This window comes from Bombina bombina, chromosome 7 (genome assembly GCF_027579735.1).
Source record: "Bombina bombina isolate aBomBom1 chromosome 7, aBomBom1.pri, whole genome shotgun sequence".
Lineage (NCBI taxonomy): Eukaryota > Metazoa > Chordata > Amphibia > Anura > Bombinatoridae > Bombina > Bombina bombina.
This window is the reverse complement of record NC_069505.1, coordinates 251,253,927-251,281,221: the sequence shown is the minus strand read 5'-3', so window position 1 is coordinate 251,281,221 and position 27,295 is coordinate 251,253,927. Positions and strand designations below refer to the sequence as shown.

Below are 27,295 nucleotides of genomic sequence, written 5' to 3'. Positions count from 1 at the left end.
AGCATATATCAGCAAGAGCACTACATAAAAATAATAATATTGCAATAATAAAGAAATAAGTAGTAAGTAACAGGAAATTCCTGCTGTCACCCACTCCCAATAAATAATTACCAAAGAAAAACGAAGAAAAAAAAAAGGTAATATGGCTATGCATTAGCCTCATCTAAAATGTAACTTTTAATTTAATATGAATAAAATTAGTAAATTAAAAAGTGATTGGGTCTTAAGTGAAGTGAAATTATATAATTAAAGGAACAGTCAACGCCAGAATTTTTGTTGTTTAAAAAGATAGATAAGCTCTTTATTACCCATTCCCTGTTTTGCATACTCCTAGGTAACTTCATGTGCGTGAGCTCAATGTTATCTATATGACACACATGAACTAATGCCCTCTAGTGGTGAAAAACTGTCAAAATGCATTCACATAAGAGGCAGCCTTCAAGGTCTAATGAATATATGAGCCTTCCTACTAAGAATAACAAGAGTAATTCTGAAAGTTGTTTAAAATTACATGCCCTATTTGAATCATGAAAGTTTATTTTGGACTTAACTGTCCCTTTAAGAAAAACTTTCAACAACAAAAAAAAGATTAAAAAAAAACGAAGGTGCCTACCATATGGTGTTCAAAAAAGAGAGACAAATATAGTAAAAACATAATTTATGCTTACCTGATAAATTTATTTCTCTTGTAGTGTAGTCAGTCCACGGGTCATCCATTACTTATTGAATATATCTCTTCCTAACAGGAAGCTGCAAGAGGATCACCCAAAGCAGAGCTGCTATATAGCTCCTCCCCTCACATGTCATATTCAGTCATTCGACCAAAGCAGACGAGAAAGGAGAAACCATAGGGTGCAGTGGTGACTGGAGTTTAATTAAAATTTAGATCTGCCTTAAAGACAGGGCGGGCCGTGGACTGACTACACTACAAGAGAAATAAATTTATCAGGTAAGCATAAATTATGTTTTCTCTTGTTAAGTGTAGTCAGTCCACGGGTCATCCATTACTTATGGAATACCAATACCAAAGCTAAAGTACACGGATGAAGGGAGGGACAAGGCAGGAACATTAAACAGAAGGAACCACTGCCTGAAGTACCTTTCTCCCAAAAATAGCCTCCGAAGAAGCAAAAGTGTCAAATTTGTAAAATTTTGAAAAAGTGTCAAGTGAAGACCAAGTTGGAGCCTTGCAAATCTGTTCAACAGAGGCCTCATTTTTAAAGGCCCAGGTGGAAGCCACAGCTCTAGTAGAATGAGCTGTAATCCTTTCAGGAGGCTGCTGTCCAGCAGTCTCATAGGCTAAACGTATTATGCTACGAAGCCAAAAAGAGAGAGAGGTAGCCGAAGCCTTTTGACTTCTTCTCTGTCCAGAGTAAACGACAAACAGGGAAGAAGTTTGACGAAAATCTTTAGTTGCCTGCAAATAGAACTTCAGGGCACGGACTACGTCCAGATTATGCAAAAGTCGTTCCTTCTTTGAAGAAGGGTTAGGACACAGTGATGGAACAACAATCTCTTGATTGATATTCCTGTTAGTAACTACCTTAGGTAAGAACCCAGGTTTAGTACGCAGAACTACCTTGTCTGAATGAAAATCAGATAAGGAGAATCACAATGTAAGGCAGATAACTCAGAGACTCTTCGAGCCGAGGAAATAGCCATCAAAAACAGAACCTTCCAGGATAACAGCTTGATATCAATGGAATGAAGGGGTTCAAATGGAACGCCTTGAAGAACGTTAAGAACTAAGTTTAAGCTCCACGGCGGAGCAACAGTCTTAAACACAGGCTTAATCCTAGCTAAAGCCTGACAAAAAACCTGAACGTCTGGAACTTCAGCCAGACGTTTGTGTAGAAGAATAGACAGAGCAGAAATCTGTCCCTTTAACGAACTAGCAGATAAGCCCTTTTCTAAACCCTCTTGTAGAAAGGACAATATCCTAGGAATCCTAACCTTACTCCATGAGTAACTCTTGGATTCGCACCAATATAAATATTTACGCCATATCTTATGGTAAATCTTTCTGGTAACAGGCTTCCTAGCCTGTATTAAGGTATCAATAACCGACTCCGAGAAGCCACGCTTTGATAGAATCAAGCGTTCAATCTCCATGCAGTCAGCCTCAGAGAAATTAGATTTGGATGGTTGAAAGGACCCTGAATTAGAAGGTCCTGTCTCAGAGGCAGAGACCACGGTGGACAGGACGACATGTCCACTAGGTCTGCATACCAGGTCCTGCGTGGCCACGCAGGCGCTATCAGAATCACCGAAGTTCTCTCCTGTTTGATCTTGGCAATCAAACGAGGAAGCATCGGGAATGGTGGAAACACATAAGCCATGTTGAAGACCCAAGGGGCTGTCAGAGCATCTATCAGCACTGCTCCCGGGTCCCTGGACCTGGATCCGTAACAAGGAAGCTTGGCGTTCTGGCGAGACGCCATGAGATCCAGATCTGGTTTGCCCCAACGATGAATCAGTTGAGCAAAGACCTCCGGATGAAGTTCCCACTCCCCCGGATGAAAAGTCTGGCGACTTAGAAAATCCGCCTCCCAGTTCTCCACGCCTGGGATGTAAATCGCTGACAGGTGGCAAGAGTGAGACTCTGCCCAGCGAATTATCTTTGAGACTTCCAACATCGCTAGGGAACTTCTGGTTCCCCCTTGATGGTTGATGTAAGCCACAGTCGTGATGTTGTCTGACTGAAATCTGATGAACCTCAGAGTTGCTAACTGAGGCCAAGCTAGGAGAGCATTGAATATTGCTCTTAATTCCAGAATATTTATTGGGAGGAGTTTCTCCTCCTGAGTCCATAGTCCCTGAGCCTTCAGGGAGTTCCAGACTGCGCCCCAGCCTAGAAGGCTGGCGTCTGTTGTTACAATCGTCCAATCTGGCCTGCGAAAGGTCATCCCCTTGGACAGATGTGGCCGAGAAAGCCACCATAGAAGAGAATCTCTGGTCTCTTGATCCAGATTTAGTAGGGGGGACAAATCTGAGTAATCCCCGTTCCACTGACTTAGCATGCACAATTGCAGCGGTCTGAGATGCAGGCGCGCAAATGGTACTATGTCCATTGCCGCTACCATTAAGCCGATTACTTCCATGCACTGAGCTACTGACGGGTGTGGAATGGAATGAAGGACACGGCAAGCATTTAGAAGTTTTGATAACCTGGCCTCTGTCAGGTAATTTTCATCTCTACAGAATCTATAAGAGTCCCTAGAAAGGAACTCTTGTAAGTGGTAATAGAGAACTCTTTTCCACGTTCACCTTCCACCCATGCGACCTCAGAAATGCCAGAACTATCTCTGTATGAGACTTGGCAGTTTGAAACTTGACGCTTGTATCAGAATGTCGTCTAGGTACGGAGTCACCGCTATGCCTCGCGGTCTTAGTACCGCCAGAAGTGAGCCCAGAACTTTTGTAAAGATTCTTGGAGCCGTAGCTAATCCGAAGGGAAGAGCTACAAACTGGTAATGCCTGTCTAGGAAAGCAAATCTTAGGTACCGATAATGATCCTTGTGAATCGGTATGTGAAGGTAGGCATCCTTTAAGTCCACTGTGGTCATGTACTGACCCTCTTGGATCATGGGAAGGATGGTTCGAATAGTTTCCATTTTGAATGATGGAACTCTTAGGAATTTGTTTAGGATTTTTAAGTCCAAGATTGGTCTGAAGGTTCCCTCTTTCTTGGGAACCACAAATAGATTTGAATAGAATCCTTGCCCGTGTTCCGTCCCCGGAACTGGGTGGATCACCCCCATTAGTAAGAGGTCTTGTACACAGCGTAGAAACGCCTCTTTCTTTATTTGGTTTGCTGATAACCTTGAAAGATGAAATCTCCCTCGTGGAGGAGAAGTTTTGAAGTCCAGGAGATATCCCTGAGATATGATCTCCAACGCCCAGGGATCCTGGACCATCTCTTGCCCAAGCCTGGGCGAAGAGAGAAAGTCTGCCCCCCACTAGATCCGTTTCCGGATAGGGGGCCCTCTCTTCATGCTGTCTTAGGGGGCAGCAGCAGGTTTCTTGGCCTGCTTGCCCTTGTTCCAGGACTGGTTAACTTTCCAGCCCTGCCTGTAAACGAGCAACAGCTCCTTCCTGTTTTGGAGCGGAGGAAGTTGATGCTGCTCCTGCCTTGAAGTTACGAAAGGCACGAAAATTAGACTGTTTGGCCTTTGATTTGGCCCTGTCCTGAGGTAGAGCATGGCCCTTACCTCCCGTAATGTCAGCTATAATTTCTTTCAAGCCGGGCTCCGAATAAGGTCTGCCCTTTGAAAGGAATATTAAGCAATTTAGATTTAGAAGTCACGTCAGCTGACCAGGATTTAAGCCATAGCGCTCTGCGCGCTTGGATGGCGAATCCGGAGTTCTTAGCCGTAAGTTTGGTTAAATGTACGACGGCATCAGAAACAAATGTGTTAGCTAGCTTAAGTGATTTAAGCTTGTTCATAATTTCATCCAATGGAGCTGTGCGAATGGCCTCTTCCAGAGACTCAACCCAGAATGCCGCCGCAGCAGTGACAGGCGCAATGCATGCAAGGGGCTGTAAGATAAAACCTTGTTGAACAAACATTTTCTTAAGGTAACCCTCTAATTTCTTATCCATTGGATCTGAAAAGGCACAACTATCCTCCACCGGCATACTGGTACGCTTAGCTAAAGTAGAAACTGCTCCCTCCACCTTAGGGACCGTCTGCCATAAGTCTCGTGTGGTGGCGTCTATAGGAAACATTTTCCTAAATATGGGAGGAGGGGAAAAAGGCACACCAGGTCTATCCCACTCCTTGCTAATAATCTCTGTAAGCCTTTTAGGTATAAGAAACACGTCAGTACACACCGGTACCGCATAGTATCTATCCAACCTACATAATTTTTCTGGAATTGCAACCGTGTTACAATCATTCAGAGCCGCTAATACCTCCCCTAGCAATATGCGGAGGTTCTCAAGCTTAAATTTAAAATTAGAAATCTCTGAATCCAGTCTCCCTGGATCAGATCCGTCACCCACAGAATGAAGCTCTCCGTCTTCATGTTCTTCAAATTGTGACGCAGTATCTGACATGGCTCTCACCTCATCCGCGCGCTCTGTCCTTAACCCAGAGCTATCGCGCTTGCCTCTTAATTCTGGCAATTTAGATAATACTTCTGTCATAACAGTAGCCATGTCTTGCAAAGTGATTTGTAAGGGCCTCCCTGATGTACTTGGCGCCACAAAATCACGCACCTCCTGAGCGGGAAGCGAAGGTACTGACACGTGAGGAGAGTTAGTCGGCATAACTTCCCCCTCGTTGTCTGGTGATAATTTCTTTACATGTAAAGATTGACTTTTATTTAAAGTAACATCAATGCAATTAGTACACACATTTCTATTGGGCTCCACATTGGCCTTTAAACATAGTGAACAAAGAGATTCATCTGTGTCAGACATGTTTAAACAGACTAGCAATGAGACTAGCAAGCTTGGAAATACTTTTCTAAATAAATTTACAAGCAATATAAAAACGCTACTGTGCCTTTAAGAAGCACAAAAAGCTGTCACAGTTGAAATAACAATGAACCAAAATAGTTATAGCAACCAATTTTTCACAGTAAATGTATTAAGTTAGCAAAGGATTGCACCCACCAGCAAATGGATGATTAACCCCTTAATACCAAAAACGGATAACAATTTAATAATTAACGTTTTTATCACAGTCAAAACACACTGTCACAGGTCTGCTTGTGACTGATTACCTCCCTCAAAATGAATTTTGAAGACCCCTGAGCTCTCTAGAGACGATCTGGATCATGGAGGATGAAGTAGACAGATTGTGACTGAATTTTTTACTGCGCAAAAAAAGCGCTAAAATAGGCCCCTCCCACTCATATTACAACAGTGGGGAAGCTCAGATAACTGTTTCTATGCAGAAAACAAAGATGGCCATGTGGTAAAAATCATGCCCCAATAAGTTTTATCACCAAGTACCTCACAAAAAACGATTAACATGCCAGTAAACGTTTTAAACATACATTTGAAAAGTTATGAATTGTTATTAATAAGCCTGCTACCAGTCGCTTTTACTGCAGTTAAGGCTCATACATTATTTCAGTATTAACAGTATTTTCAGAGTCAATTCCATTCCTTAGAAAAATACATTCAGTGTACACACACTCATCAGCCTAATACCAGTCGCTATCACTGCATTTAAGGCTGAACTTACTTTACATTGGTATCAGCAGTATTTTCTCAGTCAATTCCATTCCTCAGAAAAATAATTTACTGAACATACCTCATTTGCAGAGGGGCCCTGCATGCTATTCCCCTTTTCTGAAGTTACCTCACTCCTCAGATGAGAACAGCCAGTGAATCTTAGTTACGTCTGCTAAGATCATAGAAAACGCAGGCAGATTCTTCTTCTAATGCTGCCTGAGAACAAACAGCACACTCCGGTGCCATTTAAAATAACAAACTTTTGATTGTAGAAATAAACTAAGTTAAAAAACACCACAGACCTCTCACAGCGACCTATCTTTAGTTAGGCTGCAAGAGAATGACTGAATATGACATGTGAGGGGAGGAGCTATATAGCAGCTCTGCTTTGGGTGATCCTCTTGCAGCTTCCTGTTAGGAAGAGATATATTCAATAAGTAATGGATGACCCGTGGACTGACTACACTTAACAAGAGAAAGCAAGATTATACATTGCTGCACACACACTGGCCTTTTTCAAATCTTTGCACGTTTTTCAAGGTGGACGCCCCAATGTGGTGACAACATATGCAGCTATCAGCCAGAAAGAGGGGCTACCTCCAGTTTTGTGACGTTTTATTCCTATTTAATGATCATGTTTTAGATGTAGATAGAGAACCCTTAGAAACCACCTACTCCACAGATAAACCAATGTCAGGGATCCGCATTCCACTGAATTTACTTTAGCCTCTCTTGGAGTAGTGGAAACACTACAGTTTCCAGGAGTAAGCAAGCTAAATAAACAATGAAAGTGCATTGCAAACTTTTTTAATTAAACATTTGGGCTAGATTACGAATGGTGTGCAAGCAAAACGGGGTTTGATTGAGTCGGATGTAGCGCTCGTATTGCAGGTTGAAAGTAAACACGATCGCTTGAGTGCAATTGATTTTAGTCCACATTGGGATAGTGCAACTCTTTAAAAGTAAAGTTATATATTTATGTGTGTGTGTATGTACATATGTATTTATATGTGTATATATGTATTTACAGACATATATACACATATGAACATATAAATACATATGTAGGAGCACACTCATACATATATATATATATATATATATATATATATAAATATATATATATATATATATATATATATATATATATATATATATAGAGAGAGAGAGAGAGATACATACAGAAAGAAGTGCACTCACAGGAACGAACAACTGGCTCAATACCATTATTAGCCTGTTCTGTGGCGATTTACCACCTGGGTGCAGCTTTTTAGCCCAGTAATGCTTTTCACAGAGAAGAACTTTCCTGTAGTATATCAGGCTGATCCCGCCTATTACGGTCAGGCCAGCGCCGAAATACCAGGCAATTCCTCTCTGAACAAGGAGCACAGCAACCCCAGACGATCGTTTCGGCCTTCATTGGGCCTCATCAGTGAAGTGTAGCCATATTCCTCTAAGCACAATGAGCAAGGAGTCCACGTTTGGTTGCCCCTTTTTCCCATAGGGAGACTAAATACATACAGAAAGAAGTGCACCCAGGTGGTAAATTACCATAGAAAAGGCTAACAATGGTATTGAGCCAGTTGTTCATTCCTGTGAGTGTGCTTCTCTCTGTATGTAGTTAGTCTCCCTATGGGAAAAAGGGGCAACCAGACGTGGACTCCTTGCTCAGTGTGCTTAGAGGAATATGGCTACACCTCACTGACAAGGCCCAATGAAGGTCGAAATGATCGTCTAGGGTTGCTGTTTTCCTTGTTCAGATAAGAATTTCCTGGTATTTCGGCGCTGGACTGACAGTAATAGGCGGGATCAGACTGATATACTACAGGAAAGTTCTTCTCTGTGAAAAGCATTACTGGGCTAAAAAGCTGCACCCAGGTAGTAAATCGCCATAGAACAGGCTAACAATGGTATTGAGCCAGTTGTTCGTTCCTGTAAGTGCACTTATCTCTGTGTTTAGTCTCCCTATGGGAAAAAGGGGCAACCAGACATGGACTCTTTGCTCAGTGTGCTTAGAAAAATATGGCTACACCTCACTGACGAGGCCCAATGAAGGTTGAAAAGATCGTCTAGGGTTGCTGTTTTCCTTGGTCAGATAAGAATTTCCTGGTATTTCGGCGCTGGACTGACAGTAATAGGCAGACTGATATACTACAGGAAAGTTCTTCTCTGTGAAAAACATTACTGGGCTAAAAAGCTGCACCCAGGTGGTAAATCGCCATAGAACAGGCTAACAATGGTATTGAGACAGTTGTTCGTTCCTGTGAGTGCACTTCTCTCTGTATGTATATATATATATATATATATATATATATATATATATATATATATATATGTACATTGGATCCCTTTGTAGTCAAGTAGCTGAAAACATGTAAAAATCATATTTATGCAATATTCATATTTAATAAATTGTTTAACTGTGTATTTACTGCAAATATTTCACATTCTAATGTTCTTCACAAAGGGGAATATGTTCTAAGTATTTATAAATAGATATTCCTATATATAAATCTATATACTGTATAGTATATACAGGTATAGATATATATTGTATGAAAAAATAATTATAAATATATATATATATATATATATATATATATATATATAAATATGCATTTATGAATAAATGGAACATATTCTGCTGTGTAAAGAACATTGGAATGTGAAATATTCATATTTCATGTCTGGTTAGCGCACTTGAGAAAATGCGATTGGGTTTGTGCCCAAGTAGCATGTAAGTTTTTTTCCACTTTTCGCGCTCTATTGACTTCTATAGGGGAATAAGTTAACACGGCTGTGATATTCTAACTTTGACGGCTTAGCACGCAAGTGGAAACTTTTTACTTTTAACTTTTTATCCAACGCACGCAATAAGCCTACTACTAGTGCAGAGTTAGTGTGGGCGGGAGCAATAAATAGCGCTCCACTTGTAATCTAGCCCTTTATTGGGAATTACATTTTCAATGTAATTGTTGATATATATTATGCATACATATAAAAATACTTTAATTTACATTACAAAAAAGGAAAATACTTTTAAGTGCTGAAACATCTATCTTTCCAGTTTTATGTCCCTTTAAATGTTGCCAAGTTAGAAAGCAAGAACTGCAAGCATCAAATGCTAAGGCAAATAGTTATGGTGCTGTGAATAATTGTCATACATTACATTTTTATAAAGTTGTATTTTTTTTAGCAATAAAAAACACATATAGAATACTGACTTACAAAGTACTTTATTGTAACATGGAATATTTCAGGAAGTAGAGAAATAGATATAAAGGACGGCTTTAGAGACATTAATTAATGCACAGACAGGTAATTGGATGGCTTGGCAGTCAGTGCAATGCCGCCGCAGCCAAACATCATAATTTATGTTAGCAATTAATCCAACTTTAAGAATATATTGAGCAAGAATGTATATAGTAGATGCACAGTTCAGATATGCACAGGACTACAAGAGCCAATTTGGAATTTATGGTATAAACTGCTGTAATAAATCATATACTGCTAAGGAATGGATATATGTAGAACACTGAATAATGAGTCACATACCTTGTAGTTTGTTTCCTGAATTTTAGGCTTCTTTATAGGAAGAAGAGGAGGTGTTTCCTTATTGTCAGTCAAAACTAGAAGCAATTAAAATATAAATGAATTCTCTGCAAAATTAGGGGATAACAAGATAACTTTATGCACTCATTTTGTGCAAGCAATCACTACAAAGTATGTTTTTTCTATAAAACGAAAAACAGAGATGCTGAATATGGCTGCGCAAAGCGTTATTGGGTTCTTTTTAGCCCTGGATTTTTTCATGTGGATTTGCACAGATCCTTGTGTGTTGCCCTATCATACGAAAATACCCGGCACTAAAAATACCAGAATACAGTTACCCTCGGCCATATTCAGCATTTGTTTATAAAATGAATAGCTGAATGCACATATATGACAGAATACAGGGATATATGTGATAGGTAACATAAGCCTTTGTAAAACAAAATAATGCAATAAACATGAAACATCCTACAGCCGATCATGAACTGGACTAAAGAATATATAGGATTTTTATTTTGTGGGTAAGAAATAGTGAATGGGTGTTTGCAGCAACATTACTGGGCACAACTGGGTTATAACGTCAGAGAGCTATTAAATAACTGGTACAGAGGGACTGGCTGGTGTGTTTTATTGTAGACATCACATGGAACAAATAAAATTGGAGAAACAAGAAAGCCGGAACACTCTTAAACAAATTGTAGTAAAATACCTTCCTAATGTCTGCTGGCAAACTGATATGAGATGACTTTTAAGCCTGAATGGAAATCTATTTTTAATGGCTAGTGTAGTCTTACTAATTATTTGTCATGTTCTGTGATTTAATAATTGATAAAGAGGGATAAATTATCCAAGCGGCAGATCTTACATGACAAGTCTCGTTTTGTGGTTGTTTTCTTTCTTCTAATTGGAAACTCATCAATTTTAAGCTCCCCATCATCCGAGACGTATTCATATTCATCTCTAATTGGTTTGTTTTTGTCTTCTTTCAGATTCTGTAGTGATCCAAAAATACTTGGACTATTCGAGGGCTTTACTACCTTGGACCTGTTAAATAAAATTATATTTAAAAGATAATTTTAGTGAGTCATATAATATAATCAAAATCTATGACTTGCTTTATTTATACAAATTGGTACCACCCTAACTCCAACCAGGAATGTTGTGCACACCCTAGTTACGGTTGTCCCGATCTTGTCAAGATCAGTTAGAATCCTCCCCTAATGAGGTATTTTAATATTGTTTACAAAGTAAAAAAATGTATCAATAACTATCAACCTGCTAAAAACATTTGATTATAATATATTACAACATCAATGAACGTTTTACATTTTTGTTATATTTTTGTACATACCCAAAAAGTTTTTTGTTGGTGAAAGAAAACATGAATTTATTGTCCTTGATTCCTGACAAAGGAGTTTTTTGCACTTTGTGCTCCTCTTCCATTTTTAATAAAGAATCTGGTTTGCTGTTCTAAAAAACATAAAAAGTCTTGCTGTTACAAAAGGGATTTACACAGTACACTTCTATGAATGCTAACTTATTGGCTGCCAAATGGTTTAATGAATACTGTGCACTTGTATCTTCAGTAAAAAAAATGGTTAGTAAGAAATCGCTGTTGCTGAGAATATATTGATTCAATAGATCAAGTCAAAGTGCTGGCTAATTAATTGTTAAGATTGACATCTTAACCAGCATATTCTGAATGGAAAGGCTGCTTAAGGTCAACCCAATGGGGCCGATTTATCAAGCACCGTATGGAGCTTGATGCCCCTATTTCTGCGCGAGCCTTCAGGCTCACCGGAAACAGAAGTTATGAAGCAGCGGTCTAAAGACCGCTGCTCCATAACTTGTCCTCCTGCTCCTAGGCCGCGGACAGAAATCAACCCGATCGAATACAATCGGGTTGATTGAAACCCCCTGCTAGCAGCCAATTGGCCGCGAATCTGCAGGGGGCGGCATTGCACAAGCAGTTCACAAGAACTGCAATGATAAATCTACCCCATTGTCTGGATACTGTTTAAATGCTCAATACCTACTTCTGAATTTTATTGTATAACACCTAAGGTATAAATAGTAAATCACTGATTTACAGACCAAAGAAAATCTGTGCAGATAAAAGAACTAATGGAATACATTTAAAGGGACACTGCGCACTACATTTTTCTTTGCATACATGTTTTGGGGCTTGGTTAGGAGTCTGAAAATCAGCACGTTATAAAAAAAAAAGCAAAACTATACATTGTTACAAAAAAACACTCCCAGATGGGCTATATAAATGGATCATCTACACAACATTTATGCAAAGAAAAATCTAGTGTACAGTGTCCCTTTAAATTCCAGGAAAACGAAGAAAATAAATACTGAAAGTATATTGCAAAGTTGTTTTACTATGCACAATTCAGCATTTTATATTCCAATTGTAAAGTGTTTATTATACCTTCAAAGAGACATCAAACCCAACTTAAAAAAAGTTTCCAATTTACTTCTATTGTAAAATTAGTTTTGTTCCCATGATATTCTGTGTTGAAGAGACACCTAGGTAGTATCTGTAGCACTACATGGCAGGAAATAGTGCTGCCCTCTAGTGTGCCCTCTTGCAAATGTATAACATTCTTGCAAAACTGCTGCCATATAGTGCTGCAGACACGTGCACGCTTCTGAGCTTACAGCCCTGCTTTTCAACACAAGATACCAAGAGAATACAGAAAATTTGATAATAAAAGTAAATTAGAAACTTTAAATGAAACGCTCTATCTGAATGATGAAAGAGACATTTTGGGTTTCGTTTCCCTTCACAATTACAGTGGGTTGTGAGAAAAGCAATACACTTCTCTATGCTTTTTTTTTTTTTAATTCTTTTATTTATTAATCGGTAGGGTACAGAAGGCAAAATATTATAATCAGCCCTATAAAACTGTTAATACAAATAGTTCATAATGCCTTAAAGTGTCAGTAAACCTCAAAAATAATGTTATATAATTCTGCACATAGTGCAGAATTATATAACATTATATTAGCACAATCTTTATAAACCCTTTTATTCCCTTTGAATTTTTTTAAAAAAACGGCTGTTTTACAGACCCGCTCTCTGTACTCTGCTGAGCGGGTCTGTTTTATTCACACAGTGCATCGGGCCAGCTGTATAGTCACAGCCCGGCCCGACCGCGCCATAGCACTAAGTGCAGCTCGCTCCTGCTCTGTCTGACAGCAGGAGCGAGCTGTACTGTGTATAATGGCGCGGTCGGACCGAGCTGTGACTATACAGCTGGCCCGATGCACTGTGTGAATAAAACAGACCCGCTCAGCAGAGTACAGAGAGCGGGTCTGTAAAACAGCCGTTTTTTTTTTTTATGTGCAGAATTATATTACATTATTTTTGAGGTTTACTGTCCCTTTAACATCTGTGTTACACTTAGATTGTACTTTCTATCCAAATTTCTTTTTATAAAATAAACCTCAAGAAGGGAAAAAGAAAAGGAAAAAAAAATAAAAAAAAATGTATTTTCTTTCTCCTTGATAATGTACCATCCATGAAACCTACCATACACCAAGTAAGACTAAGGCCCCTATTTAACAAAGGTCGGTCGGACCTGATCCGACAGTGCGGATCACGTCCGACAGACCTCGCTGAATGCGGAGTGCAATACCCTCTCCGTATTCAGCATTGCACCAGCAGCTCTTGTGAGCCCCCTGCAGATTCAGGGGGTGTCAATCAACCCGATCGTACTCAATCGGGTTGAATTGCGGCGATGTCTGTCCACCTGCTCAGAGCAGGCGGACAGGTTATGGAGCAGCGGTCTTAAGAGCGCTGCTTCATAACTGGTGTTTCTGGTGAGCCTGCAAGGCTCCATCCGGAACTTGATAAATGGGCCCCATAGTCTGTGTTTCTAAATGGAAATATCCTGTTCTTCCTTAGAAAGTGATTTAATGTAGGTTGGCCATTTCCCAAAAGGTGTTACCTTATCTTTCCACTTATGGAAGATGAGGATTCTTATGCACAGAATAAAAGAGTTGATAAGTTTATTATTGGGCAGGACGATATTGTATGGAAAGAGGAGGACTATATTATGCTTGGAAAAAGTAAAAGGAGATATTTTTAGGACCATGTTAATCCAATATTCTATCTTAAGCCACAATTGCTTTATGTTCGGACAATCCCATAACATATGGGTTAAATCGGCTCCTAAAAATTTACATTTGGGACATTTATTAAAATCTAAGTTATACCATTTCTATCCCTTATGAGGAGTATAATATGTAATGTATAAAAGTTTAGGATGTGATTCTCTCCAGGAAGCTGATAATTTGGTTTCACGTACCCTATTAATGGAATACTTTATATCATAAGTATGAGTATGCAAGTAAAGGTTTATTGAAAATGTAAGTTAAGTTATCTTCTCCTCTACGTCCCGCTAACAACCTGTACCAGGGAGAGATAGAGAAGAAGCCATGTTGAACTAATTTAATCCACCAGTCTAAGTTTTCCCAGTTCCACCCGTATAGGGTGATACTATTAGAAATATAATGTCTTATCTGAAGATAAGCAAACAAATCCTTATTATCTAAAAGATACTGTTCTTTCATAGCAGAAAAGGATTTGACTACATTTAAATTGAAATCTACAAATTGTACCAACTTAGAAAGCCCCAAACGGACCCACTTTTTAAATACCTTTGTATAGATTCCTGGAGTAAATTCAGGGTTCCCCATGGTGATCTGTAAATTATATATCGAAGTTAGATTTTTGATTGATCTAGCAATGGTTTTAAGAATGGCTGTAGGTGAATATGGATATAATACATTTTCTTTAAGATCTAACTGAGAAAAATAGTTTGAAGCCCCAAGCCAACATACAACAAATTTCGCCAAAGAAATTAAGCTATATAGTTCCAGGTCGGGAAGCGCCAAACCACCATGTTCTATTCCTAAAAATAATCTTTTTTAAAGCAATTCTAGAATTTTTCCCTTGCAATATAAAATATGATAATGATGAGTAGAAGTTATGGAGGTCTTTTTTTTTAAGAATTATATTAATATTCTGAATTATATAAAGAATTTTAGGAAAAGAGATAATTTTAAACAAAGCAAACCTTCCTGAAATATTTAATGGCAAATTATGCCAGTGAAGCAAGTCTTCTTTAACCTTGTAGAGTATTTTTGTAATGTTTAAGATGTAGCAAGTACACGGTTCCTGCAAAATATTAATACCAAGCTATGTAAACAAGTGTGTTGCAAGTTTAAATGGTGTAACTACTCTAGAGGGTTGCTGTTCCTTGAGCCAGAAAATTTCTGATTTTGATGTATTTACTTTATAACCAGAGAAAGAACTAAACATTCCAACCTCATGTAGAAGTTGCGGGATATTCCTTGAAAGATTAGAAATATAAACTAAAAGATCATTGGCATAGAGGGCAACCGTAACTTCTTTTTTACAAATTTTAATACCTTCAACTCTCTGACGATTAGCTATAGCTAAAGATTCTTTGGCTATAATAAATAAAAGCGGTGAGAGCAGACAGCCCTGTCTAATTCATTACTTAAGGGTTATGTTCTCTGTCAGCTGGCCATTAATTAACAAAGCTGTTTTAGAAGTGTTAAAAAATGTTTTAACAAAATTGGAAAAGAGCCTGTGCACCCCAAATTTCTGCAAAGAAAAAAATATATGATCATGTTGCACCGAGATGAATGCCTTCTCTGCATCCAGTGACACTACAGCCATATCCTCATACATTTTAAGTGATGCAGTAGACATAGTTTCTTTTGAAAGACAATAATCTACTTTGAGAAATAATTCTCTGATCTTAGCAGAAGCATTCCTGCCTTTGAGAAAACCAACCTGATCAGAGTGGATTATTTGGCTTAAAGGGCTCTGCAGTCTATTGGCAAACATAGTAGTTCAGATTTTATAATCAGAATTTAATAAGACTATTGGTCTGTAGGACCTCATTTCCAATGGATCTTTACCTTTCTTTAGGATCAAAGTGGTCCAAGATGCAGAGAACGCGTCGGAACATGGTGATTTATTTATAAAATAATAACTGAACAAGTTTTTTAGATAGGGGATAATATTAGATTTCAATATTTTATAGAATTAATTGGGGAGTAGATCTGGTTCTGGGGTTTTATGTAAAGATAGAGTCTATGCTGTCCGCAATTTCTTTATCAGTAATAGGGGCATTAATCAAGGGTAGTAAGTGTTCTAAACATCTCGGAATCAAGATACTGTCCCAAAATTCTGCTTTGTAATCTATATTAGGCTCTTTATATGAATACAGATCCGCATAATAAGAAGTAAAAAATGATAAAATCTGTTTAGGGTCTTTGTAAATATTATCGTTTACTTGAATCGCTTTAATACCTTGAGAGCTAGAAGAATTTTTAATTATCCTGGTCAAAAGTTTGCCCATCTTGTTACCGTATCTGTAATATTTAGCCTGCATTTTTAATTTAGTCAAGGTTGTACAATGAAGAAGTAAAGTATCTTGTTCTTTTTTAGCATTCAGGTATTTGACCCAATTTTCATTGGAGGAATTTAAGAGATAAGCATTGGATGTATTAACTAAATGATTTATGGGGTTTCTTTCTCTCTTCCTAAGGCTCTTCTTTGTATTGATCATAAAAGAAGTGACATCTCCGGTCAGAACCGCTTTGGCAGTCTGCCAGAACAACTCAGGGTTATCTATAGGTGCTTGATTGAAAAGGCAATAATCCTCCCATTTTTTAACAAGATAATTTCTGAATTTAAGATCATTGAACAGATAGGTAGGAAAATGGAAATGGTGAAAAAAAGAATTAAATGAAAAAAGAGATTTTTTTTAATATAATAGGTGCATGATCCGAAAGGCAGAAGGGAGAAATCAGTGTATTTACTCCCATATTTATTAAGCTGTTACTAATAAGAAACATATCTATCCTGGAGAAAGAATTATATTTTTTTGACATAAATGTATCATTTTTAATATCAGGATTTTGTTACCTCCAAACATCTCTAACCCCCAGGTTACAGAAAAGTTTTCTAAATTGTTTATTCTCTTGTTTGTCTCTATTGGTCTTAGAGCAGTTTTTGCCGTTTCTGACCTTATCTAAAGGAAATTGTGGGATCATATTGGAATCTCCTCCTAAGATAAGATGACCCTCCACCATTTTAAGTATCCTAGTTTGTAGGAGATTCCAAAATAATCGATTAAAATAACTGGGTTCATATATGTTACATAAAGTGAGTAAGCCATTTATAGTTTATATTTTTAATATAATAATTCTCCCCTCAGGGTCAATATACGAATCAATAATCTCATATTTAAAAAGTTTTCCAAGCAAAATAGTCACTCCTCTTTTCCTTACTGGTGAAGGAGAGACAATCACCTCACCTACCCACTGAGTCTTGAGTTTCAATCCTTCTTCTAATGATAGGTGAGTTTCCTGAAGGAAAGCTTTGTCAGTATGTCATTTTTTAAAATGACGAAGAATGGCCTTCCTTTTAATGGGGGAAGTAATACCCCCTATGTTCCAAGATGATATAATAGGTTTCCTAATTTTATCCATCTCTTAGTTTATAGAGCCATGGAATATGCAAAAAGGAGAGAGAGAAGGGAAAAAGAAAAAAGAGAAAAAAAACAAAAAAAAACCACACATACAAGAGAACAAAAACCAATTTGAGCCCCATTGGGACAAGTCTGAAGGCAATTAACATGATTCTCTTTTAGATTTTAAGAACTGTTCAGCTTATGTTGCATTATCAAAAAAATATATTGTGTTACCATCAGAGACTTTAAGCTTGGCAGGATAAATAATTGTAGCCCTAATACCTTCTTTTAACATTTTACTGCAGATAGAAGAGAGCTCTTTTCTTTTATTAAGGGTTTCATATGAGAAATCTTGAAATATTTTAATCTGAGCATTTTTTTTTATTTATAACTTTTTATTGTGATAATCAGAAAGACAACAAAGGTACACAAGACAAATTATAGTAAACAGGGTCCATGGCTATATAAGTGTTGTTCAAGTCCATTGGGCAATGCGTCGCCACAATTTTAGCTATGCAACCACAGCTGTCTGTTCCATCAGAAATCCCAATTAAAGGAGAAAGTATAATCCTGAAGTCGGAGTAGCAAGTTATGCCAGACTCTCTCATAGTGCACAATATTTTACAATAAAATTTAGACATGCTTAAGTACAAACCATTGCAAAGGTTAACACAGAGGCTGAGACTGAAGGGAACATGTCTCAGCCAATATTAAGGAGAAGAATTAGAAAAGAAAGGGAAGAGATAGAGGAAGTGAGGAAGAGAAGAGGAAGGAAAGAAAAAAAAGGGGGGGGGGAAGGGAGGGGGGAACACACCATCAGCGCCTTGTGGACTGCACTCTAACTCAGAGCTCAGATTTAATCTGTCTGCCCCATAGAGCTAGCATCATCTTGTGAACTTCTAGGTTATGTGTTTTTAGGTAATGGTATCTCTCAAGGGAATGAAGGTCGGCGACGGCCGCTCTCCAATCATCAGAGGTAGGGATTGCTTGGGTTTTCCAAAACTTCGGGATGAGCTTTTTAGTCGCAGTAAGCATGAGTAGTAGGAGCGGGTGTTTGCCCATTTCAGACATTCTGGGAAGCGATAGAAACAGTAAAGTTATTGGGTTATGGAGAATCTGTGTTCCTAGTATCTCCGACATTTCCGCCAGTGTATCACGCCAGAACTCCCCAAGCCGGGGGCAAGCCCACCAGATATGAAGGAGCGTGCCCTCACCTCCACATCCTCTCCAACAGGTGTTGTTGAGTGAGGGATAGATCCTGTGTAGACGAAACGGGGTTAAGTACCATCTACACAAGAGCTTTATGTGGATTTCCTGTATCACTGCCGAGACAGATGATCTTTTAGTCAATCGGAAAGCTTGAAACCAGGTGTAATCTGAGCATTTTTTAATTGAACAATTTATTTTTTACGAAAATGTTGAAGAAGTATTTTCTCCTGAAATTAGAATTTTAGCAACAACTAGTCTAGGTCTGTTACTCCCGTCACTATTAGGAAATATTCTGCCCACTCTTTGTACTCTTTCCACAATAATCAGAATTGAAGATGAGGGCATTTCCAACAGGGAGGAGTGTTACAAGATACAAATTTCATTAAATCTTCATAATCCTTTGATTCAGGGATTCCGAATAGCTTGATATTATTCCTTCTACTACGGTTTTCAAGGTCTTCTAATTTGGTTTGCAATTTTAAGGTCAAAGTTTGATTATCTCCCAGGTGAGTTTTCTGTAAGACATTAATATCTTCCAGGTCAGATACCCGTTGTTCTAATTCTGATACTCGAGTTGTATATTCTCTAACCTCCTGTCTCTGAGAGGATATCTCTGATTTAAATTCTGTCTTTAAAGAATCAAAGTAAAGGTGATAAAGATCCAATAATATCTTTTACTAAAAGTTGTCTAAGTAGAGGGTAATTTGATGTAGATAAAGTAGTATCAGAATGAACTTCAACTAAGGTGCAGATTGTTTTTTCTTCTTATCTATCTTAGTAGCCATTATTGAATATTTTACTCTGGCCTGCAAAGTATGTGAAAGAAACATTCTCCATAATATTTTTTTTAAAAGAGTGATAAGACTCTTTATAAGTAAGATAAATTATTATAGAAAAAGACAGTATTTAGTTTAATATCTACTGGGAAGCGAAACTAAAATATGCTTCTGAGTTTAATAAGTATTGATTCTTTCAATAAAGCCTAGTTTAAATAAACTCAAAATTTCACATTATTATGAATTTCTTAAGAATTTACTCAATTCTCTACCTAAGTGGACTTATAGATTGTATAAAAAGTAGTAAGATCACAATAGATGTTGCAAAAATCTTCTAATCTTATAAAAGATCAGCAGTAACAATCACTGTAGCTTATATATCTGAAATAACATACAAAACATATACAGCAAGAAATATTTTCACAATCAGGGGCTGAGATTCACCAATATATAAAATAAATAAACTGAATAACAGATATCCAGCAAATAAGGCGTATTTACACAAGAATTGAGGTCAGATATGGAAAAACAGATACAGAGATTTCTTCTGTTAAGTGTGATCAGTCCACGGGTCATCATTACTTCTGGGATATTAACTGCTCCCCTACAGGAAGTGCAAGAGGATTCACCCAGCAGAGCTGCATATAGCTCCTCCCCTCTACGTCACTCCCAGTCATTCTCTTGCACCCAGCAACTAGATAGGTCGTGTGAGAGGACTATGGTGATTATACTTAGTTTTATATCTTCGATCAAAAGTTTGTTATTTTAAAATAGCACCGGAGTGTGTTATTACCTCTCTGGCAGAGTTTGAGGAAGAATCTACCAGAGTTTTGCTATGATTTTAGCCGGAGTAGTTAAGATCATATTGCTGTTCTCGGCCATCTGAGGAGTGAGGTAAACTTCAGATCAGGGGACAGCGGGCAGATGAATCTGCATAGAGGTATGTAGCAGCTTTTATTTTCTGACAATGGAATTGATGAGAAAATCCTGCCATACCGATATAATGTCATGTATGTATACTTTACACTTCAGTATTCTGGGGAATGGTACTTCACTAGAATTACACTGTAAGAAAGACATAAAGCTGTTTAATAACTAGAGATTATGTTTAACGTTTTTGCTGGAATGTAAAATCGTTTTCATTTGCTGAGGTACTGAGTGAATAAATGTTTGGGCACCATTTTTCCACTTGGCAGTTGCTTAAATCTGTTTTTTCTGTCAGTTTCTGTTCTCCCTCACTGCTGTGTGTGTGGGGGAGGGGCGCTTTTACTATGCATCAAATATTTCAGTCAGCAACTCGTATTCCCTGCATGATCTGGTTCATCTCTACAGAGCTCAGGGGTCTTCAAAACTTATTTTGAGGGAGGTAATTTCTCTCAGCAGAGCTGTGAGAATTATAGTTTGACTGAAATAAAAACTTTTATTCTGTAATTTGTTTCCTGCTTTCAGAAATTGTTATCTTTGCTAATGGGATTAAACCTTTGCTAAAGTTGTGTTGTTTACAAGGATTGAGGCTATAACTGTTTCAATTTATTAATTTTTAACTGTCATAGATCTTCTGTGCTTCTTAAAGGCACAGTACGTTTTAATATTATTCTATTTGAATTGTATTTCCAAGTTGCAAGTTTATTTGCTAGTGTGTTAAACATGTCTGATTCAGAAGATGATACCTGTGTCATTTGTTGCAATGCCAAAGTGGAGCTCAATAGAAATTTATGTACTAACTGTATTGATGCTACTTTAAATAAAAATCAATCTGTACAAATTGAACAAATTTCACCAAACAACGAGGGGAGAGTTATGCCGACTAACTCGCCTCACGTGTCAGTACCTACATCTCCCGCTCAGAGGGAGGTGCGTGATATTGTAGCGCCGAGTACAGCTGGGCGGCCATTACAAATCACATTACAGGATATGGCTACTGTTATGACTGAAGTTTTGGCTAAATTACCAGAACTAAAAGGTAAGCGTGATCACTCTGGGGTGAGAACAGAGTGCGCTGATAATATTAGGGCCATGTCAGACACTGCGTCACAGGTGGCAGAACATGAGGACGGAGAACTTCATTCTGTGGGTGACGGTTCTGATCCAAACAGACTGGATTCAGATATTTCAAATTTTAAATTTAAACTGGAAAACCTCCGTGTATTACTAGGGGAGGTGTTAGCGGCTCTGAATGATTGTAACACAGTTGCAATACCAGAGAAAATGTGTAGGTTGGATAAATATTTTGCGGTACCGACGAGTACTGAGGTTTTTCCTATACCTAAGAGACTTACTGAAATTGTTACTAAGGAGTGGGATAGACCCGGTGTGCCGTTCTCACCCCCTCCGATATTTAGAAAAATGTTTCCAATAGACGCCACCACAAGGGACTTATGGCAAACGGTCCCTAAGGTGGAGGGAGCAGTTTCTACTTTAGCTAAGCGTACCACTATCCCGGTGGAGGATAGCTGTGCTTTTTCAGATCCAATGGATAAAAAGTTAGAGGGTTACCTTAAGAAAATGTTTGTTCAACAAGGTTTTATATTGCAACCCCTTGCATGCATTGCGCCGATCACGGCTGCAGCGGCATTCTGGATTGAGTCTCTGGAAGAGAACATTGGTTCAGCTACTCTGGACGACATTACGGACAGGCTTAGAGTCCTTAAACTAGCTAATTCATTCATTTCGGAGGCCGTAGTACATCTTACTAAACTTACGGCGAAGAATTCAGGATTCGCCATTCAGGCACGCAGGGCGCTGTGGCTAAAATCCTGGTCAGCTGATGTTACTTCTAAGTCTAAATTGCTTAATATACCTTTCAAAGGGCAGACCTTATTCGGGCCCGGGTTGAAAGAGATTATCGCTGACATTACAGGAGGTAAAGGCCATGCCCTGCCTCAGGACAAAGCCAAAGCCAAGACTAGACAGTCTAGTTTTCGTTCCTTTCGTAATTTCAAAGCAGGGGCAGCATCAACTTCCTCTGCACCAAAACAGGAAGGAGCTGTTGCTCGCTACAGACAAGGCTGGAAACCTAACCAGTCCTGGAACAAGGGCAAGCAGACTAGGAAACCTGCTGCTGCCCCCAAAACAGCATGAATTGAGGGCCCCCGATCCGGGATCGGATCTAGTGGGGGGCAGACTTTCTCTCTTCGCCCAGGCTTGGGCAAGAGATGTTCAGGATCCCTGGGCGCTAGAGATAATATCTCAGGGATACCTTCTGGACTTCAAATACTCTCCTCCAAGAGAGAGATTTCATCTGTCAAGATTGTCAACAATCCAGACAAAGAAAGAGGCTTTTCTACGCTGCGTACAAGAGCTCTTGTTAATGGGAGTAATCCATCCAGTTCCACGATCGGAACAGGGACAGGGGTTTTACTCAAATCTGTTTGTGGTTCCCAAAAAAGAGGGAACTTTCAGACCAATCCTGGACTTAAAGATCCTAAACAAATTCCTAAGAGTTCCATCGTTCAAGATGGAGACTATTCGGACAATTTTACCTATGATCCAAGAGGGTCAGTACATGACCACTGTAGATTTAAAAGATGCTTACCTGCACATACCGATTCACAAAGATCATTACCGGTACCTAAGGTTTGCCTTCCTAGACAGGCATTACCAGTTTGTGGCTCTTCCATTCGGATTGGCTACAGCGCCAAGAATCTTCACAAAGGTTCTGGGTGCTCTTCTGGCGGTACTAAGACCGCAGGGAATCTCGGTAGCTCCATACCTAGACGACATTCTGATACAAGCTTCAAGCTTTCAAACTGCCAAATCTCATACAGAGTTAGTGCTGGCATTTCTAAGGTCACATGGATGGAAGGTGAACGAAAAGAAAAGTTCACTCGTTCCACTCACAAGAGTTCCCTTCCTGGGGACTCTTATAGATTCTGTAGAAATGAAGATTTACCTGACAGAGGACAGGCTATCAAGACTTCAAAGTGCTTGCCGCACTCTTCATTCCATTCAACACCCGTCAGTGGCTCAATGTATGGAGGTAATCGGCTTAATGGTAGCGGCAATGGACATAGTACCCTTTGCATGCTTACACCTCAGACCACTGCAACTGTGCATGCTAGGTCAGTGGAATGGGGATTACTCAGACTTATCCCCTTCTCTGAATCTGGATCAAGAGACCAGAAATTCTCTTCTATGGTGGCTTTCTCGGCCACACCTGTCCAGGGGGATGCCATTCAGCAGACCAGACTGGACAATTGTAACAACAGACGCCAGCCTTCTAGGTTGGGGTGCCGTCTGGAATTCCCTGAAGGCTCAGGGACTATGGAGTCAGGAGGAGAGTCTCCTGCCAATAAACATTCTGGAATTGAGAGCAGTTCTCAATGCCCTCCTGGCTTGGCCCCAGTTGACAACTCGGGGGTTCATCAGGTTTCAGTCGGACAACATCACGACTGTAGCTTACATCAACCATCAGGGAGGGACAAGAAGCTCCCTAGCTATGATGGAAGTATCAAAGATAATTCGCTGGGCAGAGTCTCACTCTTGCCACCTGTCAGCAATCCACATCCCGGGAGTGGAGAACTGGGAGGCGGATTTCTTAAGTCGTCAGACTTTTCATCCGGGGGAGTGGGAACTTCATCCGGAGGTCTTTGCCCAAATACTTCGACGTTGGGGCAAACCAGAGATAGATCTCATGGCGTCTCGACAGAACGCCAAGCTTCCTCGTTACGGGTCCAGATCCAGGGATCCAGGAGCAGTCCTGATAGATGCTCTGACAGCACCTTGGGACTTCAGGATGGCTTACGTGTTTCCACCCTTGCCGATGCTTCCTCGATTGATAGCCAGAATCAAACAAGAGAGAGCATCAGTGATTCTAATAGCACCTGCGTGGCCACGCAGGACTTGGTATGCAGACCTGGTGGACATGTCATCCTGTCCGCCTTGGTCTCTACCTCTGAAACAGGACCTTCTGATACAGGGTCCCTTCAAACATCAAAATCTAACTTCTCTGAAGCTGACTGCTTGGAAATTGAACGCTTAATTTTATCAAGACGTGGGTTTTCTGAGTCAGTTATTAGTACCTTAATACAGACTAGGAAACCTGTTACCAGAAAGATTTACCATAAGATATGGCGTAAATACCTACATTGGTGTGAATCCAAAGGTTACTCTTGGAGTAAGGTTAGGATTCCTAGGATATTGTCTTTTCTACAAGAAGGTTTAGAAAAGGGTTTTTCTGCTAGTTCATTAAAGGGACAGATCTCAGCTCTGTCCATTCTGTTACACAAACGTCTGTCAGAAGTTCCTGACGTCCAGGCTTTTTGTCAGGCTTTGGCCAGGATTAAGCCTGTGTTTAAAACTGTTGCTCCACCATGGAGTTTAAACCTTGTTCTTAATGTTTTACAGGGCGTTCCGTTTGAACCCCTTCATTCCATTGATATAAAGTTGTTATCTTGGAAAGTTCTATTTTTAATGGCTATTTCCTCGGCTCGAAGAGTCTCTGAATTATCAGCCTTACATTGTGATTCTCCTTATTTGATTTTTCATTCGGATAAGGTAGTCCTGCGTACTAAACCTGGGTTCTTACCTAAGGTAGTTACTAACAGGAATATCAATCAAGAGATTGTTGTTCCTTCTTTATGCCCAAATCCTTCTTCAAAGAAGGAACGTCTACTGCACAACCTGGATGTAGTCCGGGCTCTAAAATTTTACTTGCAGGCAACTAAGGAATTCCGACAAACGTCTTCTCTGTTTGTCATTTACTCTGGGCAGAGGAGAGGTCAAAAAGCTTCCGCTACCTCTCTTTCTTTTTGGCTTCGTAGCATAATTCGTTTAGCTTATGAGACTGCTGGACAGCAGTCCCCTGAAAGAATTACAGCTCATTCTACTAGAGCTGTGGCTTCCACTTGGGCCTTCAAGAATGAGGCCTCTGTTGAACAGATTTGCAAGGCTGCAACTTGGTCTTCGCTTCATACTTTTTCCAAATTTTACAAATTTGACACCTTTGCTTCATCGGAGGCTATTTTTGGGAGAAAGGTTCTTCAGGCAGTGGTTCCTTCTGTATAAAGAGTCTGCCTATCCCTCCCGTCATCCGTGTACTTTTGCTTTGGTATTGGTATCCCAGAAGTAATGATGACCCGTGGACTGATCACACTTAACAGAAGAAAACATAATTTATGCTTACCTGATAAATTCCTTTCTTCTGTAGTGTGATCAGTCCACGGCCCGCCCTGTTTTTAAGGCAGGTAAATATTTTTTAATTTATACTCCAGTCACCACTTCACCCTTGGCTTTTCCTTTCTCGTTGGTCCTTGGTCGAATGACTGGGAGTGACGTAGAGGGGAGGAGCTATATGCAGCTCTGCTGGGTGAATCCTCTTGCACTTCCTGTAGGGGAGCAGTTAATATCCCAGAAGTAATGATGACCCGTGGACTGATCACACTACAGAAGAAAGGAATTTATCAGGTAAGCATAAATTATGTTTTATATAGCTTCTAGAAAAAAGAACCTATGCAAAAATGCAAAAAATCTTTTTTCCTGTGAATGATACAAAGCAGCAATCAATGTGGCTCTTGAGCTTACTTAAACCAGCAAATATATATAGAAATCACAGATGGATTCAAGTTAAGAGTTCACACATTTCCCTGTGTAAATTCTTATTGAAGTATAGATTAACCTCTTCACTGGGATTAAGCCAAGCATGTGTGAGTTACCATGAGTTACCATGAATCAGTTGGTTTCTTCACTGGGGTGACAAGCCTGAGATGAAGAAGTATAGGCATTTGGGCAAACCATACTTGTATACACCAGACAGCAAACACTATTGCAGGTATCACACCCAGACTCTTTTACCAAGCGTGTATGAAAGTCACAGGTGAAGTAAAATTTTCAAGCAGGAGAGATAAAGAAGATTTGCCAAATAGGTATTTTCACTCAGACTGGGCCCAGCAGGTGTAAAGTCCATTTAAGTGTATAGGTATCTTCACTGGGGTAACAGGCCCAAGATGAAAAAACAGACATAAGAACTTATGCAATCCTGCAGAAATGTTTCTTTGCTTATATAATTTGAGCAACAGTTGACAATATGGCTCCTACACCCAGACTGGTTTACCAGGCATACATAAAAGTCACTAGTAAAAAGGACATCAAGCCAAACAGTGCTGCGTGTAATTTAGTGTGTTCACTGGGACTAAACCAAGCAGATTTTGACAGATATTATAACCTGAGAGGAGTATTTAAATTTTAAGCTAAGTGAAGAGCAACAGACAAAAACCTCTCACAGTCCCAGGCTAGGTTAGCAACTTCATTGTAAAAAGCATAGACAAGGGCCTCTTTAGACTAGATGGTTTTCAATAGCAAATAACAAGGTTTTTCAAAGCAACAAGAAATTGGAACTTCACCTGGGTTGGTGTCTTCACTGAGGTTAGGGTGACAACAGCAACTGTGTGGCTAAAGAATGTAAATTCAAAGAGTAAAAGCCAAAATAAGCATGCCCAGAATACACCCCAGACTCTTATACCTAACCACAGGGTTTACCTCCTCCTTCAGACTCATAAATCCTGTTGTAAGTTCAGTCATCCAGACTCTGAAAAAAGTCCAGAAAGCAACTCTTCCCCTTGTACCTTGGGGGTGTCAGCCAACGCTGTTTCCCAGCGTAATCAGCGCGAGTGGAAGGCGCTTCAAAGGTAGAGCGGGTCAGTAGGTGTCCGGTAAAATTTTTCCTCCTGCCTCAGCAGTCACCCGCTTTTAGGCTCCACGGCAAAGGTACAACCACATGTAGGGAGCTGATCCTAATCGCAGTGCACAGAGAAACACACGTATCGTGTATGCGTGTGTGCTTGCTCCTTGACTCCGCCCCACCCATCACACTTCTCTATGCTTAGTGAATTAAAAAAATAAGTCTCCTCTGGTCTGTTTAAATCTCACTAATCCATTCTCTATGGTGCTATACAGTGTTCAAAGCTCTCTCTATTATTGAACACAAGTAAACCAAAAACTGCAGACCATCTAATTTTTGCTTCTAGCTGGATATATTTTAAAGCGATGGTAAACTACCTCCTTTTAACAAACAGATCCTGAAAGTTAGTGATATTTTATATGGAGTTTAA

At 39.4% G+C, this 27,295-nt stretch overlaps 1 protein-coding gene across 2 annotated transcripts in view; it reads right to left on the bottom strand.

Annotated features, from left to right (window-relative positions):
* The window catches only part of PHF2 (PHD finger protein 2), a 697,107-nt gene that overhangs the window by 83,664 nt on the left and 586,148 nt on the right, over window positions 1-27,295 (bottom strand). The window contains exons 14-17 of one of the 2 annotated variants that reach the window (XM_053720695.1): window positions 14,411-14,455; window positions 11,091-11,209; window positions 10,605-10,783; window positions 9,743-9,816 (exon numbers count right to left, since the gene is read on the bottom strand). In XM_053720695.1, coding sequence (XP_053576670.1) covers window positions 9,743-9,816; window positions 10,605-10,783; window positions 11,091-11,209; window positions 14,411-14,455 — 417 coding nt within the window. The remainder of the gene's footprint in view (window positions 1-9,742; window positions 9,817-10,604; window positions 10,784-11,090; window positions 11,210-14,410; window positions 14,456-27,295) is intronic. The other variant, XM_053720696.1, reaches the window with a different exon arrangement.